This window comes from Penaeus monodon, chromosome 9, assembly GCF_015228065.2.
Source record: "Penaeus monodon isolate SGIC_2016 chromosome 9, NSTDA_Pmon_1, whole genome shotgun sequence".
Classification (NCBI taxonomy): domain Eukaryota; kingdom Metazoa; phylum Arthropoda; class Malacostraca; order Decapoda; family Penaeidae; genus Penaeus; species Penaeus monodon.
Genome location: NC_051394.1, coordinates 7,392,885 through 7,412,884, shown reverse-complemented (window position 1 = coordinate 7,412,884; position 20,000 = coordinate 7,392,885). Strand labels below are relative to the sequence as shown.

General features: G+C 34.3%; 4 protein-coding genes and 2 pseudogenes across 4 annotated transcripts; all 6 read right to left on the bottom strand.

Moving 5' to 3' along the window:
* Window positions 1-3,610: 3,610 nt before the first annotated feature.
* On the bottom strand, window positions 3,611-4,822 carry LOC119576507 (annotated as a pseudogene).
* Window positions 4,823-6,536: 1,714 nt separating this feature from the next.
* On the bottom strand, window positions 6,537-7,657 carry LOC119576506 (cuticle protein CP14.6-like). The gene is made up of 3 exons (XM_037924190.1): window positions 7,612-7,657; window positions 7,024-7,292; window positions 6,537-6,841 (listed from the first exon to the last, which is right to left on the bottom strand). The coding sequence occupies exons 1-3, from the start codon at window positions 7,618-7,620 to the stop codon at window positions 6,613-6,615; spliced, it is 507 nt and encodes a 168-aa protein (XP_037780118.1). The 5' UTR covers window positions 7,621-7,657; the 3' UTR covers window positions 6,537-6,612.
* A 2,056-nt stretch (window positions 7,658-9,713) lies between these two features.
* LOC119576505 (cuticle protein CP14.6-like) lies at window positions 9,714-10,973 on the bottom strand. Its single transcript, XM_037924189.1, has 3 exons — window positions 10,944-10,973; window positions 10,307-10,575; window positions 9,714-10,029 (listed from the first exon to the last, which is right to left on the bottom strand). The coding sequence occupies exons 1-3, from the start codon at window positions 10,950-10,952 to the stop codon at window positions 9,801-9,803; spliced, it is 507 nt and encodes a 168-aa protein (XP_037780117.1). The 5' UTR covers window positions 10,953-10,973; the 3' UTR covers window positions 9,714-9,800.
* Window positions 10,974-12,499: 1,526 nt separating this feature from the next.
* Window positions 12,500-13,605, bottom strand: LOC119576504 (cuticle protein CP14.6-like). The gene is made up of 3 exons (XM_037924188.1): window positions 13,577-13,605; window positions 13,004-13,272; window positions 12,500-12,821 (listed from the first exon to the last, which is right to left on the bottom strand). The coding sequence occupies exons 1-3, from the start codon at window positions 13,583-13,585 to the stop codon at window positions 12,593-12,595; spliced, it is 507 nt and encodes a 168-aa protein (XP_037780116.1). The 5' UTR covers window positions 13,586-13,605; the 3' UTR covers window positions 12,500-12,592.
* Window positions 13,606-15,703: 2,098 nt separating this feature from the next.
* LOC119576501 (cuticle protein CP14.6-like) lies at window positions 15,704-16,872 on the bottom strand. The gene is made up of 3 exons (XM_037924187.1): window positions 16,844-16,872; window positions 16,258-16,526; window positions 15,704-16,019 (listed from the first exon to the last, which is right to left on the bottom strand). Exons 1-3 carry the CDS (start codon window positions 16,850-16,852, stop codon window positions 15,791-15,793), a joined length of 507 nt encoding a protein of 168 aa, XP_037780115.1. The 5' UTR covers window positions 16,853-16,872; the 3' UTR covers window positions 15,704-15,790.
* Window positions 16,873-18,818: 1,946 nt separating this feature from the next.
* The window catches only part of LOC119576502, a 1,585-nt pseudogene continuing 403 nt past the window's right edge, over window positions 18,819-20,000 (bottom strand).

Genomic DNA, 20,000 nt, shown 5'->3' with positions numbered 1-20,000 from the left:
ATCATACTATTATTATATATATATATATATATATATATTATATATATATATATATATATATATATATATATATAAATAAGTTTATCCGATACTACATATCGGATCTTACTGTCGCTTAACAAACAAATGAATGATAATATATATAAATATATATATATATATATATATATATATATATATATATATAATATATATATGAAAAGCTGTATCGATATCATAACATATATCCTATTCTAGAATGTGGAAATATGTAACATGAAGAAAACCAAATACAAAACAGATTATGAAAAAATATTAACATACATATTTATATAAAATATATAGTATAAATAAATACATATATAATATAATATATAAAAAATAAAATATAAATATGGTATGTACATATACATATTCAAAGAGAAGGAGAGGCGGAGATGTGTTTTGCATATCGAGATACACAGCAACTGTTCATTTATGTGAATATATGTAGGTAGGTTGATACAAAAAAAAAAAAAAAAAAAAAAAACAAGTACTGGAACATCAGATGCTAAAATAAGTTACAAGCTTGAATAAGATTTACAGGTGTCTATAATGTAAGATTTCACTCATGTCATAGAGAGGAGGATATGCATGAAAAACAATACTGTGCGAATAAAAAGAAAAGAAAAAAAAATGAATAAACATTTTTCTGATAAATATATGGTATATATTGAGGATTTTTATGCCTTGTATTACATAACATTTTAAATTATTTTCTAGCAAATGATAAAGGCTATTTTGTCTGTCAAGAATAGGTAATGGACAGACAAAGAAATGGTCATTAAAGAATTCAATAACAGACTTCAGTCTTACACTACAATTACACTTTATAGTTCATTATACTCTATTTCTAGATTCTAGAGTTAATGCAGAGACCTTTAATATATGTAACTGGTTAAGTTGGCGAAACAATACATAGATTAGATTGATAAGGAAGTTAGAAGACAAAAGATGAACAAGCATTATGTATATTTCCAAGTAACAAATGATACGTCTAAATAAACCACAGTAATATTTACAAAAGGAAAATTATTACATTTCAGATCTGAAAGGCAATCGTATTTTATATATATATATAAATAGACATGGCACTTCCTATCTCCCATTAGGAAATATGAAACATCGAAAACAAGTACAAATACAGCAGTTTCATTATCTTTAATACAAAGATCTAGTCACATTGATCAATTGATATATATATATATATCTATATATATATATATATAGAGAGAGAGAGAGAGACATAGATAGATAGCATGGCATTTTTTATCCCAGTCCACTGAATCACCATAATTAATTTTCGAGTACAAAATTAATCAATTTTAACATTTACATCCCTTATCCTTCACTGAAATACAAAGTTGGTCCTGGCAGCTGTGATTTATGAGCACATCTTAATATCCACAGCCATACGGAATAAAGAATAAGAAAATGTACACACACACGTACGTATACACATATGTATATATACACAAATATGTATATATACATATATGTATATATGTGTGTGCACGCGTGTGTGCTTATATGAGTGTGTATGTGTGGATTTGTGTATAGATAGACAAACAGAAATGCAGACAAAAAACATTTATTGTCGAAAAGTTGGGTATTTTTTTCCTTGCCGGATAGAGGACAAAAAGAGCATAGTGCGACTATACCAGTATCATTTATTCAGACACCCCTTATATGTGATTTACTCAAACGGGTATTTTTGTGTGTATATACATATATACACATATACACACACATGTCAATGTGACTTGCCATGTATAGTATACATTTGTAAAGAATAACGCAAGCTTTGTATCATGATGGCCTCAAGATACATAGGATTTTTAAGAATCTTTTTATCAAATACGTGTAATTTTACATATTTGTACGTGCCTTGTGTTTATGTGTGGTGATAGGTTATCATGTACACCACACTGAGTAACAATAATGTAGAGAAAAAAAGTGATTAAAATTGAATGTTCTAAAGAAATATATTTCTTATTGAAATAACTTTATTCGTCTTAGCAAAAGGTTTATTCAGCATCATAATACAATAAATATCAAAAGTCCCAGCCATCTCTCTACAGAGGCTGGCCATACATATATCACTGTTTATGTAAGTTAATGTATGTATAATACATGTATGTAAATGCCATTGTTATTATATATATATTATATACATATATATATGTATATATATATATATACATGTATAAACATATATATGTATATATACATATATCACGGTATGTGTGTGCACTTATAGAAAATATATGTATGATTATATCAATATAATATATATATATATATATATATATATATATTATATATATACATATACATATAAGTATGTATATAAATGTAAATATGTATATATATACATGTATGTATACATATACATATGTATATATATCCTCTTTGTACCCATATATGTGTGTGTGCATATGTATATCATTGTCTGTTTGTGTATACATACACACACACACACACTGATATATGTTTGTATGTATATACAGTAAATATGTGTCTCTATACACACACGTGAGCAGTGATAGCGCTCTCGTCTAGCAATCTTGCTGACCTGTGTTCAATTCTCGCGCCGCCAGTGAATGGTAGCCATGGCTATTCTTGCACATAGGGGGTAGTTTAGAACCGCAATAAACTGAAAGCCATAATTTGACTGAAGTCGCAAAAGCCTGTCACACTGAACCCTAAATTATTATTAAGTATATCTATATACATATCTGTCTATATATCTATGTCCAAGGCTGTAATTCTCATTTCCATTATTTACAGTTATATACATAACGTACTTATAATTTAAACAGATTTATAAGTTTGGTAAATAAACAATGGCATACAGTCTACCTTTAAGATTTGCAATTACATCATATAGAATAATAAACACGAGATGAAATAAAAAGCGTGATCCATTGTCCTCATCTTTTCATGGACGTCAATAGACCATCATTTATGTAAATACTTTTTTCTTCTTCATTGCAGTCAGGTAATTAGAATAAATTTCTATACTAAAATCAGTCATTTGTGATTCGTGCATTTCACTGAAATGCTCAATAATTTGCAAACGCAGAAGTAAAAATATGAAATATAATTCAAACAGAAACTTACTTGACTTTGATAGCAGTGTGATAAGTGCGAAATATAGACAAGGCTAATCAAAATTTCTATTAACGGATTTTTTTTCCCTACATGGAAAATACCTTTTGATCGACAGTAAGTAGTAAATCATTTGGGAGGTGACTTTTACAGATATATATGTCTATATATCAATGTGTGTCTGTATATATATATATTATATATATATATATATATATATATATATATATATATATATATATATATGAATATATAGAGAGATAAATTTATATATGTGTATGTTTGTATGTAGCGAGTGCATATCCAAGTCTAAGCGTAATCTAAATTCATTATAAATCGTATATATACACATATGTAGTTAACACATATCTCAGTTTAAGTGTACATCTACGTTCATTATGTATCGTATACGTATACAAACATGAATTAAATGTATGGAGTACTTCGATAACAGAAGACAGTCCCAAAGAGAAACAGGAAATGATCCAAATTCTTTTATTCGTTTCAGCATAGCGTCGTTTAATGAATATCATAAATATTATAAATATCACAGATTTCAGCCATCATTCTACTGAGGCTGGCCGTAAAGCCTGGTGGGTGCGGGGCGGAAGCCTGAGCCTCAGCACGTTCACGGGCGGCGTCTTCCTCGGCGGCGAAGGCGATCTGGTCGAGGACGAACTGAGGGATCGGGTGGGGAACTCGGGAGCCACGGGCAGGTGGGCGCCCTGAGGCTGAAAGCCGTTTTCGTTGGCCACAAACTTGATCTCGATCAGAGAGCCGTCAGGTGCGGTATAACTGGAACATTTATAGCAGGAAGATATAGTAACTGATATTATGCGTGTATGAGTTCTATACGGAATCACGTGATACTTTCTTGAATATGATCTGAAGCGACTTTAAGAGACCTAATCATTACATTCTAGCGTTTACTTGGTTTGTAAAAATAAAATAAATAAATAAAATAGATAGATGAAATAAATAAATAAATAAAATAAAACTTTTGTGTGTGTGTGGTCTTTTAACACTTCACTCAAATGTGTCAATCTATTACAGAGGTTGAATTACTTACGAGTATTGGCCTGCCTTGACGATGGCGCCGTCGGGACCGTCAGGAGAGCCGGACTGGGACATGGAGATGCCGTTAGCAGTCTCCACATCGAGGTTGTACCTTCCGTCGTCCTCGTGGACGCGATCGTCTCTCAGGATAGGAACGAACTTGATCACCTCAGCGGACTCATCACGGCTGGAAGCGGCGGGGGCGAGGTAGGTCGGGGCAGGGGTGTCATAGGCGTACTGGGGGGCGGCTACGGCCACGGCGGCCACGCAGGCGAGGATCACCTGAAACCGAGGATAAATAGTTGAATTGCATGCATGCGAAAATACGACTATAAACAAGAGCACTTTTGTATCCATAGAAAATTAGGAATTAACATGCTATTCAAATATTTCTATGAAGGAAAATGGCATCACTCTTCATAGAATATATATGGAACTGTATCGATACGTTGGTTTCATATGAATATATCAGTTTAGTGTTGTAGATGTCAAATGCGAGGATTGTCCTGATCACAAATATGAAGCAATAAAAAATCTTGGCTAATGTAAAAAAAAAAAATAAAATAAAAATAAAAGAATGAGACACCCACGACTTTCATGTTGGTAGTTTAGTCTGCGACTGATGCTCCAGTCATGTGGCCGAGAGTGTTATTTAGTCCTGTGTGACCTTTATCCCGCCAGACCATTCGTCGGTTTGTGTACGGGAGGGTGCGACCTTGAAACCTAACTATCCTAATACCAATCTTTTAATTAAAGCTAGTATGTGATAGATAGGAATATATACATATATATATATATATATATATATATATATATATATATATATATATATATATATATATGTACACGAATGAATATATTTATATACATATTTGTATCCATACATATGTAAATATATACACAACTCAAAATATATATATATATATATATATATATATATATATATATATATATATATATATAAATTTATAGATTTATATGTGCATATCACTGTTGGTGTGTAAAAGTATGTATATATATATATACATAGATATATAATTATTATCATTATTACATATATATTTTTATATATACCTGCGTATATATACATATCACTGTATGTGTGTTTATGTATATTTGATTTATATATATATAAATTACTTATATATAAAATTATATGTGTATATAATTATATAAATATATAGGCTAAATAGGTAGACATATATGTGTATACATATATATAATTCTTTGTGTATATACGTATGTATATATCTATATATTCTTAGTATATAAGTAAATATGTATATATGTACAAACTATATGTATATATATCGTCTTTGTACTTACATATGTGTGTGTGCATATGTATATCATTGTCTGTGTGCGTATACATAAACATCTACACAATCTTACATATATGTATATGTATACGCATACAGATGTATGTTTGTATGTATATACAATATATATGTGTGTGTGTTTGTGTCCATACACACACGGGTGCTGTGGAGTAATAGCGTTCTCGTCATGCAATCTTGCTGACCTGCGTTCAATTCTCGCGCCGCCAGTGTATGGTAGCCTAGGCTATTCCTTGTACATAGGCAGTATTTTAGAATCACAATAAACAGATAGCCATATTTTGATTGAAGTCATAAAACCCTGTCACACCAAACCCTAAATTATCATTATTAAGTATATCTATATACATATCTATCTATATCTATCTATCAGTTTTTCGAGCCAAGGCTGTAATTATGTTTCTCATATTCATTATTTACAATTATATACACAACATGCTTAAGATTCAAACAGATTTACAAGTTTGATAAATAAACATTGATATAGAGCCCTACATTTAATATTTGCAGTTCTTTACATCATATAGAACATTAAACATGATATGAAATAAAATGCATGATCCATGGTTCTCATTTATTCATGGACGTCGGTAGACCATCAGTTATGTAGATACTTTCTTTTTCTTCATTGTATTCAGCTAATTCAGTCAAATGTGATACGTGCATTTCACTGAATACACAAAAAATTCCAAATTTAGAATAAAAAATATAAGATATAATCCAAACAGAAACTTACTTGACATCGATGGCAATATGATAAAAGTATGAAATATAGACATGACACGTCAAAATTTCTATTAACGTTTTTTTCCCTGCATAGAAAATATTTTGAACGACAGTAAGCAGTAAATCATGTGAGAGGTGTGTGTTTGTAGCGAGTGCATATCTCTGTTTAAGTGTCAACCTATGTTCATTATGTATCGTGTTAAGTATACAAACGTGAATTATGTGTATGAGTACCTCGATACAGAACAAAGTATCAAAGAGAAACAGGAAATAATCACAATTCTTTTATTCGTTTCAGCATAGCGTCGTTTTATCAAAATCATAAATATTATAAATATCACAGATCTCAGCCCGCTTATTCTATTTACTGAGGCTGGCCGTACAGCCTGGTGGGTGCGGGAGCGGAAGCCTGAGCCTCAGCACGTTCACGGGCGGCGTCTTCCTCAGCGGCGAAGGCGATCTGGTCGAGGACGAACTGAGGGATAGGGTGGGGGAACTCGGGAGCAACTGGCAGGTGGGCGCCCTGAGGCTGGAAGCCGTTCTCGTTGGCCACGAACTTGATCTCTATCAGAGAGCCGTCAGGTGCGGTATAACTGGAATATTTATAGCAGTGTAAATGATATTGCAACTAACATTTATGCGAGTATGAGTCCTGATACAGAATCACGTAATACTTCCTTGAATATGATCTAAATCGAATCTATGAAAAACCTAATCACTATTTTCTAGCAGTTTATATTGTGCATCAGTTAATGACAGCAGCTGATTTACTTACGAGTATTGGCCTGCCTTGACGATGGCGCCTTCGGGACCGTCAGGAGAGCCAGACTGGGACATGGAGATGCCGTTGGCAGTCTCCACGTCGAGGTTGTACCTTCCGTCGTCCTCGTGGACGCGATCGTCCCTCAGGATAGGAATGAACTTGATCACCTCAGCAGACTCATCACGGCTGGAGGCGGCGGGGGCGAGGTAGGTCGGGGCAGGGGTCTCGTAGGCGTACTGGGGGGCGGCGACGGCCACGGCGGCCACGCAGGCGAGGATTACCTGAAATCGAGGATAAATAGCTGAAATTCATGCATGCGACAAGAAAACTACAAACAAGAAAAGTTTTGCATTAATGGAAAATGAGGTATTGGCATTTTATTACACATATTCCTGCGAAGGAAAATGACATCGTTCTTCATAGAATATATATGGAACCATATCGATATATTGGTTTCGTATGTATATGTTAGTTTAATGTTGAACATGTTAAACGCGACCATGTCCTTATCACAAATGTAAAGAAGTGGAAAATTTTGGATAATGTTAAAAAAAAAGCTAATGTTAAAAAAAAGTAAAAGTGAAAGCATCAGACACCCACGGCTTTCATGCTGATAGTTTAGTTTGCGACTGATGCTCCAGTCATGTGGCCGAGAGTTTATATAGTCCTTGTGTGACCTTTATCCCGCCAGACCATTCGTCAGTTTGTGTACGGGAGGGTGCGACCTTGAAACCTAACTACTCTTATACCAGTCATTCAAATAAAGCTAGTATGTGATAGATAGCAACGTGTGTGTGTATATGCACACATATGAATAAATTTATATACATATGTGCATCCATACACACATACATATATATATACACACAAACACCCACTCACACAGATATATATATTTAGGAACATTTATAAATAAATATATATGTATGTGTGTACATATCACTGTTTGTGTACATGCATTTATATATACATATATATGTAATTATTACTATTATTATTATTACCATCATTGTTGTATTTACCTATATATATACATATACATACATACACTCCATATTTATATGTAGATTTATATATATATATATTATATTAATATATATATATATATATCACTGCCTATATGTACATATATACATATATATAACGTCTTATGTTTATATGCAAGTATATTACTCTTTGTGTATATGCTTATATCTATATATCTATATGTATACATATGGTCTATATATGGAAATGTATATATATATATATATATATATATATATATATATATATATATATATATATATTACTTATATGTATGTCTATGTACATACACTATATATGAGTGGTACATACACTATATGACTGTGTGTGTTGTATCTCTATACACACACACTTGTGCTGTGTGGTGCAGTGGCAGTGATAGCGACTAGCAATCTTGCTGATTTGTTCAATTCTCGCAGTGAATGGCAGCCTCGGCCATTCCTTGCACACAGGGGGGTAGTTTAGAGTCACAATACACAAACAACTATAATCTGACTGAAGACACAAAAGCCTCTAACACCCAAACGCGAAATTATATTGTTAGATATATATATATATATATATATATATATATATATATATATATATATATATATATATACATAATATCATTCTTTTTATCTGTCTATATCTATCAATATGTATGGGTGTCTAATGATGACAAGAATCACAGTAAATAGCTTTTACTTACGGATGAAACGCTAGACAAGGATGTAAATAAAATTTGAAACTTTGAGAGATAGAATGCCAACTCACTAGCTGAAGCGTTTTCAAGTGGATTTATTGAGCTATACCAAGGTTTAAGTTGCAAAAAATATTTACATTAAGTGCTTATAGGTTAATGATAGGTTCAGTTTTTCATGATACAAGTAGTAAAATTCTAATAGCCATGTAAGTAGATAATTCAGTAAAGAACAGTTTTTCAAGCAAGGCTGCATTTATGATTCTCATTTCCATTACTTTATTATATACATAACAAACCTAAAATTCAAACTGATTCAAAAGTTTAGATAAAGAAAAATTGATAAAAAGTCCTATATTTTATGAATTGCAGTTTCTTTCATCATATAAGATATTCAATGTAATATGAAATAAGCATGAGCCATGGTCATTTATTCATGACCGTCAGCAGACCATCAATTATACAATTTTTTTCTCTTTTTTATTGAAGTCAGATAATGATTAGAATAGATTTCTAGTATACAATCAGTCATGTTATACACACACTTCTATTAAATGCGCAAAATTTCCAAATGTAGAAGAAAATATATAAGAAAATATAATTCAAGCAAAATCATACTTGACTCCAAGGACAACGTGATAAAAGTATGAAATATTGATATAGCATGTCAAACTTTCCATTGACGAAAATGAAATCTTGTGTCCTTGCATAGAAAATACGTTCTGAATGGCATTAAGCAATGAATAAGGTGGCAGGTGACTTTTATAGTTGTGTATATATATATATGTATATATATGTGTCTGTGTGTATATATTTGTATATATAGGCATAGATAAAGATATATGTACATATATACATACACGTGTGTGTATGTGTGTAGCGAGTGTATAAGTGTCCATCAATAATCGTTATGTATCGCATTGGTATACGAAGGTGAGGGAAATCTATGGAGTACCTCAATTTAGAGAAGGAAGTACCAAAGTGAAACAGGGAATGATCCAAAAGCTTTTATTCGTTTCAGCATAGCGTCGTTTAATGAATATCATAAATATTATAAATATCACAGATTTCAGCCATCGGTCTACTGAGGCTGGCCGTACAGCCTGGTGGGTGCGGGGGCAGAAGCCTGAGCCTCAGCACGTTCACGGGCGGCGTCTTCCTCAGCGGCGAAGGCGATCTGGTCGAGGACGAACTGAGGGATCGGGTGGGGGAACTCGGGAGCCACGGGCAGGTGGGCGCCCTGGGGCTGGAAGCCGTTCTCGTTGGCCACAAACTTGATTTCGATCAGAGAGCCGTCAGGTGCGGTATAACTGGAACATTTATAGCAGGGAAAGATATAGTAACTGATATTTATGCGTGTATGAGTTCTGTACGGAATCACGTGATACTTTCTTGAATATGATCTGAAGCGACTTTAAGAGATCTAATCATTACATTCTAGCGTTTACTTGGTTTGTAAAAATAAAATAATTAAATAAATTAAATAGATTAAATAAATAAATAAAATAAAACCTTTTTTGTGTGTGTGTGTGTCTTTTAACACTTCAATCAAATGTGTCAATCTATTACAGAGGTTGAATTACTTACGAATATTGGCCTGCCTTGACAATGGCGCCGTCGGGACCGTCAGGAGAGCCAGACTGGGACATGGAGATGCCGTTGGCAGTCTCCACGTCGAGGTTGTACCTTCCGTCGTCCTCGTGGACGCGATCGTCCCTCAGGATAGGAACGAACTTGATCACCTCGGCGGACTCATCACGGCTGGAGGCGGCGGGGGCGAGGTAGGTCGGGGCAGGGGTCTCGTAGGCGTACTGGGGGGCGGCGACGGCCACGGCGGCCACGCAGGCGAGGATCACCTGAAACCGAGGATAAATAGTTGAATTGCATGCATGCGAAAATACGACTATAAACAAGAGGACTTTTGCATTCATAGAAAATTAGGAATTAGCATGCTATTCAAATATTTCTATGAAGGAAAATGGCATCACTCTTCATAGAATATATATGGAACTGTATCGATACGTTGGTTTCATATGAATATGTCAGTTTAGTGTTGTAGATGTCAAATGCGAGGATTGTCCTGATCACAAATGTGAAGCAATATATATATATATATATATATTTATATATATGGCTAATGTAAAAAATAAAATAAAAAATTTTTTTTTTTTTTTTTTGGCTAATGTAAAAAACAAAATAAAAAATAAAAGAATGAGACACCCACGACTTTCATGTTGGTAGTTTAGTCTGCGACTGATGCTCCAGTCATATGACCGAGAGTTTATATAGTCCTTGTGTGACCTTTATCCCGCCAGACCATTCGTCAGTTTGTGTACGGGAGGGTGCGACCTTGAAACCTAACTATCCTAATACCAATCTTTCAATTAAAGCTAGTATGTGATAGATAGGAATATTATATATATATATATATATATATATATATATATATATATATATATATATATATATATATATATACATATATATATAAATTTAAGATGTATATATGTATATCATGTTTATGTGTAACTGTATGTATATATACATATATATATATAATTATTATCATTATTACATATATTTATAATACTGCGTATATATACATATCACTGTATGTGTGTTTATGTATATTTAAATTATATATATATATATAGATTACTTATATATAAAATTATATGTGTATATAAATATATAGGCTATGTAGATAGACATATGTGTATACATATATATAATTTTTTGTGTATATACGTATGTATATATCTATATATTCTTAGTATATAAGTAAATATGTATATATGTACATCTATATGTATATATATCGTCTTTGTATTTACATATATCTGTGTGCATATATATAGCATTGTCTGTGTGCGTATACATAAATAACTACACAATCTTACATATATGTATATATATACATACAGATGTATGTTTGCATGTATATACAATATATATATGTGTGTTACTCCACAGCACACGGGTGCTGTGGAGTAATAGCGTTCTCGTCATGCAATCTTGCTGACCTGCGAACAATTCTCGCGCCGCCAGTGTATGGCTATTCCTTGCACATAAATAGTATTTTAGAATCACAATAAACAGACATCCATATTTTGACTGAAGTCGTAAGACCTTGTCACACCAAACCCTAAATTATCATTACTAAGTATATCTATATACATATCTATCTATATGTCTATCAGTTTATCGAGCCAAGGCTGTAATTATGTTTCTCATATCCATTATTTACAATTATATACACAGCATGCTTAAGATTCAAACAGATTTATAAGTTTGATAAATAAACGTTGATATAGAGCCCTACATTTAATACTTGCAGTTCCTTACATCATATAGAATATTAAACGTGATATGAAATAAAATGCATGATCCATGGTTCTCATCTATTCATGGACGTCGGTAGACCATCAGTTATGTAAATACTTTTTTTTCTTCATTGTATTCAGCTAATTCAGTCACATGTGATGCGTGCATTAAAATTCCAAACTTAGAATCAAAAATATAAAATATAATTCAAACAGAAACTTACTTGACATCGATGGCAATGTGATCAAAGTTTCTATTACCGTTTTTTTCCCTGCATAGAAAATATCTTAAACGACAGTAAGCAATAAATCATGTGAGAGGTGTGTGTTTGTAGCGAGTGCATGTCTCTGTTTAAGTGTCAATCTATGTTCATTATGTATCGTGTTAGGTATACAAACGTGAATTATGTGTATGAGTACCTCGATACAGAACAAAGTACCAAAGAGAAACAGGAAATAATCCAAATTCTTTTATTCGTTTCAGCATAGCGTCGTTTTATCAAAATCATAAATATTATAAATATCACAGATCTCTGCCCGCTTATTCTATTTACTGAGGCTGGCCGTACAGCCTGGTGGGCGCGGGAGCGGAAGCCTGAGCCTCAGCACGTTCACGGGCGGCGTCTTCCTCAGCGGCGAAGGCGATCTGGTCGAGGACGAACTGAGGGATAGGGTGGGGGAACTCGGGAGCCACGGGCAGGTGGGCGCCCTGGGGCTGGAAGCCGTTCTCGTTGGCCACGAACTTGATCTCGATCAGAGAGCCGTCAGGTGCGGTGTAACTGGAATATTTATAGCAGTGTGAATGATATTGCAACTAACATTTATGCGAGTATGAGTCCTGATACAGAATCACGTAATACTTCCTTGAATATGATCTAAATCGAATCTATGAAAAACCTAATCACTATTTTCTAGCAGTTTATATTGTGCATCAGTTCATGACAGCAGCTGATTTACTTACGAGTATTGGCCTGCCTTGACGATGGCGCCGTCGGGACCGTCAGGAGAGCCGGACTGGGACATGGAGATGCCGTTGGCAGTCTCCACGTCGAGGTTGTACCTTCCGTCGTCCTCGTGGACGCGATCGTCCCTCAGGATAGGAACGAACTTGATCACCTCAGCGGACTCATCACGGCTGGAGGCGGCGGGGGCGAGGTAGGTCGGGGCAGGGGTCTCGTAGGCGTACTGGGGGGCGGCGACGGCCACGGCGGCCACGCAGGCGAGGATTACCTGAAATCGAGGATAAATAGCTGAAATTCATACATGCGACAAGAAAACTACAAACAAGAAAATTTTGCATTAATGGAAAATGAGGTATTGGCATTTTATTACACATATTACTGCGAAGGAGAATTACACCGTTCTTTATAAAACATATATGGAACCATATCGATATATTGGTTTCGTATGTATATGTTAGTTTAATGATGAACATGTTAAACGCGACCATGTCCTTATCACAAATGTAAAAAGGTGGAAAATTTTCGCAAATGTAAAAAAAAAAGAAGTAAAAGTGAAAGCATCAGACACCCACGGCTTTCATGCTGATAGTTTAGTTTGCGACTGATGCTCCCAGTCATGTGGCCGAGAGTTTATATAGTCCTTGTGTGACCTTTATCCCGCCAGACCATTCGTCAGATTGTGTACGGGAGGGTGCGACCTTGAAACCTAACTACTCTTATACCAGTCATTCAAATAAAGCTAGTATGTGATAGATAGCAACGTGTGTGTATATATGCACACATATGAATAAATTTATATACATATGTGCATCCATACACACATACATATATATATACACACAAACACCCACTCACACAGATATATATATTTAGGAACATTTATAAATGAATATATATTGTGTGTGTACTTATCACTGTTTGTGTACATACATTTATATATACATATACATGTAATTATTACTGTTATTATTATTATTGTATTTACCTTTATATATATATATACATACATACATACACTCATATATATATATATGTATATATATATATACATACATACATACACTCTTATATTTATGTATGTAGATGTATATATATATATATATATATATATATATATATATATATATATATATATCACTGCCTATGTGTACATATATACATATATATAACGTCTTATGTTTATATGCAAGTATATTACTCTTTGTGTGTATGCTTATATCTATATATCTATATGTATACATATGGTCTATATATGGAAATGTGTGTATATATACATATATATATCGTCTTTATACTAATATATGTGTGTGTGTGCATATGTACACCACTGTGTGCTACTCACATATACTCTATGTACATACACTATATATGAGTGTGTGTGCTGTATCTCTATACACACACACTTGTGCTGTGTGGTGCAGTGACAGCGTTCTCGTCTAGCAATCTTGCTGACTTGTTCAATTCTCGCAACGCCAGTGAATGGCAGCCTCGGCCATTCCTTGCACACAGGGGGGTAGTTTAGAGTCACAATACACAAACAGCTATAATTTGACAGAAGACACAAAAGTCTGTCACACCAAACGCGGAATTATTTTATTGTTAGATATATATATATACATAATATCTATCTGTTTATCTGTCTATATCTATCAATATGTATGGGTGTCTAATGATGACAAGAATCACAGTAAATAGCTTTTACTTACGAATGAAACGTTAGACAAGGATATAAGTTAAACTTGAACCTTTGAGAGATAGAATGCCAACTCACTAGCTGAAGCGTTTTCAAGTGGATTTATTGAGCTATACCAAGGTTTAAGCTGCAAAAAAATATTTACATCAAGTGCTTACAGGTTAATGATAGGTTCAGTTTTCCATGATACAAGCAGTATAAGTCTAATAGCTATGTACGTAGATAATTCAGTAAAGAACAGTTTTTCGAAGCAAGGCCGCATTTATGATTCTCATTTCCATTACTTTATGATTATATACATAACATACCTAAAATTCAAACTGATTCAAAAGTTTAGATAAAGAAAAAAATGATATAAAGTCCTATATTTATGAATTGCAGTTTCTTTCATCATATAAGATATTCAACGTAATATGAAATAAAAAGCATGATCCATGGTCATCTATTCATGGCCGTCAGCAGACCATCAATCATACAATTTTTCCCCTTCTTTATTGCAGTCAGATAATGATTAGAATAAATTTCTATAATACAATCAGTCATGTTATACATACACTTGACTTATATGCACAAAATTTCCAAATGGAGAAGAAAAAATATAAGAAAATATAATTCAAGCAAAATCATACTTAGCTCCAAGAGCAACGTGATAAAAGTATGAAATATTGATATAGCATGTCAAAGTTTCCATTGACGAAAATAAAATCTTGTGTCCTTGCATAGAAAATACGTTCTAAATGGCATTAAGCAATGAATAAGGTGGCAGGTGACTTTTATAGTTGTATATGTATATATATGTACATATATGTGACTGTGTATATATTTGTATATATAGTCATAAATAAATAGATATATGTGTATATATATACATGCACGTGTGTGTATGTGTGTAGCGAGTGAATAAGTGTCCATCAATAATCATTAGGTATCGCATAGGTACACGAAGCTGAGGGAAATCTATAGAGTACCTCAATAACATTTGGAAGTACCAAAGTGAAACAGGAACTGATCCAAAAGCTTTTATTCGTTTCAGCATAGCGTCGTTTAATGAATATCATAAATATTATAAATATCACAGATTTCAGCCATCGGTCTACTGAGGCTGGCCGTACAGCCTGGTGGGTGCGGGGGCAGAAGCCTGAGCCTCAGCACGTTCACGGGCGGCGTCTTCCTCAGCGGCGAAGGCGATCTGGTCGAGGACGAACTGAGGGATCGGGTGGGGGAACTCGGGAGCCACGGGCAGGTGAGCGCCCTGGGGCTGGAAGCCGTTCTCATTGGCCACAAACTTGATCTCGATCAGAGAGCCGTCAGGTGCGGTGTAACTGGAACATTTATAGCAGGAAGAATGATATAGCAATTGACATATTTAGGCATGTATAAGTTCTGATATAGAATCACGTGATACTTTCATATGATCTAAAGTGAGTCTTTAAGAGACCCAATTCATTACATTCTAGCATTTACAATGACTGGTGAAAAAAGGAAAAAAAATCAACAGCATTTCTTCAATTAAATTTGAAGTCAAATGTGTCATTGTATTACAGAGGTTGAATTACTTACGAGTATTGGCCTGCCTTGACGATGGCGCCGTCGGGACCGTCAGGAGAGCCGGACTGGGACATGGAGATGCCGTTGGCAGTCTCCACGTCGAGGTTGTACCTTCCGTCGTCCTCGTGGACGCGATCGTCCCTCAGGATAGGAATGAACTTGATCATCTCAGCGGACTCATCACGGCTGGAGGCGGCGGGGGCGAGGTAGGTCGGGGCAGGGGTCTCGTAGGCGTACTGGGGGGCGGCGACGGCCACGGCGGCCACGCAGGCGAGGATTACCTGAAATCGAGGATAAATAGCTGAAATTCATACATGCGACAAGAAAACTACAAACAAGAAAACTTTTGCATTAATGGAAAATGAGGTATTGGCATTTTATTACACATATTCCTGCGAAGGAAAATGACATCGTTCTTCATAAAACATATATGGAACCATATCGATATATTGGTTTCGTATGTATATGTTAGTTTAATGTTGAACATGTTAAACGCGACCATGTCCTTATCACAAATGTAAAGAAGTGGAAAATTTTGGCTAATGTTAAAAAAAGCTAATGTTAAAAAAAAGTAAAAGTGAAAGCATCAGACACCCACGGCTTTCATGCTGATAGTTTAGTTTGCGACTGATGCTCCCAGTCATGTGGCCGAGAGTTTATATAGTCCTTGTGTGACCTTTATCCCGCCAGACCATTCGTCAGTTTGTGTACGGGAGGGTGCGACCTTGAAACCTAACTACTCTTATACCAGTCATTCAAATAAAGCTAGTATGTGATAGATAGCAATGTGTGTGTTTATATGCACACATATGAATAAATTTATATACATATGTGCATCCATACACATATACATATATATACACAAACACCCACTCACACAGATATATATATTTAGGAACATTTATAAATAAATATATATGTATGTGTGTACATATCACTGTTTGTGTACATGCTTTTATATATACATATATATGTAATTATTACTATTTTATTATTATTATCATCATTGTTGTATTTACCTATATATATACATATACATACATACACTCTCATATTTATGTATGTAGATGTATATATATATATATATATATATATATATATATATATATATATTATATATATATATATATATATATATATATATATATATATATATATATATATATATATATATATATACTTATATGTATATATACACACTCAGATGTATGTCTATGTACATACACTATATATGAGTGGTACATACACAATATGACTGTGTGTGTTGTATCTCTATACACACACACTTGTGCTGTGTGGTGCAGTGATAGCGACTAGCAATCTTGCTGACTTGTTCAATTCTCGCAGTGAATGGCAGCCTCGGCCATTCCTTGCACACAGGGGGGTAGTTTAGAGTCACAATACACAAACAACTATAATTTAACTGAAGACACAAAAGCCTCTAACACCCAAACGCGAAATTTTATTGTTAGATATATATATACATAATATCTATCTGTTTATCTGTCTATATCTATCAATATGTATGGGTGTCTAATGATGACAAGAATCACAGTAAATAGCTTTTACTTACGAATGAAACGCTAGACAAGGATATAAGTAAAACTTGAAACTTTGAGAGGTAGAATGCCAACTCACTAGCTGAAGCATTTTCAAGTGGATTTATTGAGCTATACCAAGGTTTAAGCTGCAAAAAAAATATTTACATCAAGTGCTTACAGGTTAATGATAGGTTCAGTTTTCCATGATACAAGCAGTATAATTCTAATAGCTATGTACGTAGATAATTCAGTAAAGAACAGTTTTTCGAAGCAAAGCTGCATTTATGATTCTCATTTCCATTACTTTATGATTATATACATAACATACCTAAAATTCATACTGATTCAAAAGTTTAGATAAAGAAAAAAAAATGATATAAAGTCCTATATTTATGAATTGCAGTTTCTTTCATCATATAAGATATTCAACGTAATATGAAATAAAAAGCACGAGCCATGGTCATCTATTCATGACCTTCATCAGACCATCAATTATGCAATTTTTTCCCTTCTTTATTGCAGTCAGATAATGATTAGAATAAATTTCTATAATACAATCAGTCATGTTATACATACACTTGACTTATATGCACAAAATTTCCAAATGGAGAAGAAAAAATATAAGAAAATATAATTCAAGCAAAATCATACTTGACTCCAAGAGCAACGTGATAAAAGTATGAAATATTGATATAGCATGTCAAAGTTTCCATTGACGAAAATAAAATCTTGTGTCCTTGAAAAGAAAATACGTTCTAAATGGCATTAAGCAATGAATAAGGTGGCAGGTGACTTTATAGTTGTATATGTATATATATATATATAATATGTACATATATGTCTGTGTATATATTTGTATATATAGTCATAGATAAATAGATATATGTATATATATGCATGCACGTGTGTGTATGTATGTAGCGAGTGTATGTGTCCATCAATAATCATGATGTATCGCATAGGTATACGAACGTGAGGGAAAGCTATGGAGTACCTTAATAACATTAGGAAGTACCATAGTGAAACAGGAACTGATCCAAAAGCTTTTTATTCGTTTCAGCATAGCGTCGTTTAATGAATATCATAAATATTATAAATATCACAGATTTCAGCCATCGGTCTACTGAGGCTGGCCGTACAGCCTGGTGGGTGCGGGGGCAGAAGCCTGAGCCTCAGCACGTTCACGGGCGGCGTCTTCCTCAGCGGCGAAGGCGATCTGGTCGAGGACGAACTGAGGGATCGGGTGGGGGAACTCGGGAGCCACGGGCAGGTGGGCGCCCTGAGGCTGGAAGCCGTTCTCGTTGGCCACAAACTTGATCTCGATCAGAGAGCCGTCAGGTGCGGTGTAACTGGAACATTTATAGCAGGAAAGATATAACAACTGATATTTATGCGTGATCCCTAGAAACGTGCGTTTCTAGGGATCTAGCCATTATATTTTAGCATTTACTATGGCTTGTTCAACATCTGAAATATAATAAAAGTACGGCATTTATTAAATGAAAATGATGTCAGGTGTGTCAGCCCTTTACAGATGAGGATTTACTTACGAGTATTGGCCTGCCTTGACGATGGCGCCGTCGGGACCGTCAGGAGAGCCGGACTGAGACATGGAGATGCCGTTGGCAGTCTCCTACGTCGAGGTTGTACCTTCCGTCGTCCTCGTGTACGCGATCGTCCCTCAGGATAGGAATGAACTCGATCACCTCAGCGGACTCATCACGGCTGGAGGCGGCGGGGGCGAGGTAGGTCGGGCAGGGGTCTCGTAGGCGTACTGGGGGGCGGCGACGGCCACAGCGGCCATGCAGGCGACGATCACCTGAAACCAAAAACATTTCGGATTTTGTTTCATTGATATTCAATATTTGAAGACAAATAGTAAAAACATTAATAAAAAGTATTTATATATACTGTATATAAATATGTAATATAGACTGTACATATATCTATGTGTGTGTGTTTGTATGTGCATATGTGTGTCTGTGTGTCTGTCTGCATATATGTACCTATATATATATACATGTATGCATATATATATATATATATATATATATATATATATATATATATATATATATATATATATATATATATATATATATGTATGTATGTATGTATATGTATTTGTGTGTGCTTGTCTGTGCTTCCGTGTGTAATTATACATATAATATTTGTGTATACATACAAATATTTTATGTGTATATATTTGTGAGT

Coding starts and splice junctions, on each gene's coding strand:
- LOC119576506 (XM_037924190.1), bottom strand. Junction 6,842..7,023: donor GTCAAGGCAGGCCAATACTC/GTAAGTAAATCA, acceptor TAAATATTCCAG/TTATACCGCACCTGACGGCT.
- LOC119576505 (XM_037924189.1), bottom strand. Junction 10,030..10,306: donor GTCAAGGCAGGCCAATATTC/GTAAGTAATTCA, acceptor TAAATGTTCCAG/TTATACCGCACCTGACGGCT.
- LOC119576504 (XM_037924188.1), bottom strand. Junction 12,822..13,003: donor GTCAAGGCAGGCCAATACTC/GTAAGTAAATCA, acceptor TAAATATTCCAG/TTACACCGCACCTGACGGCT.
- LOC119576501 (XM_037924187.1), bottom strand. Junction 16,020..16,257: donor GTCAAGGCAGGCCAATACTC/GTAAGTAATTCA, acceptor TAAATGTTCCAG/TTACACCGCACCTGACGGCT.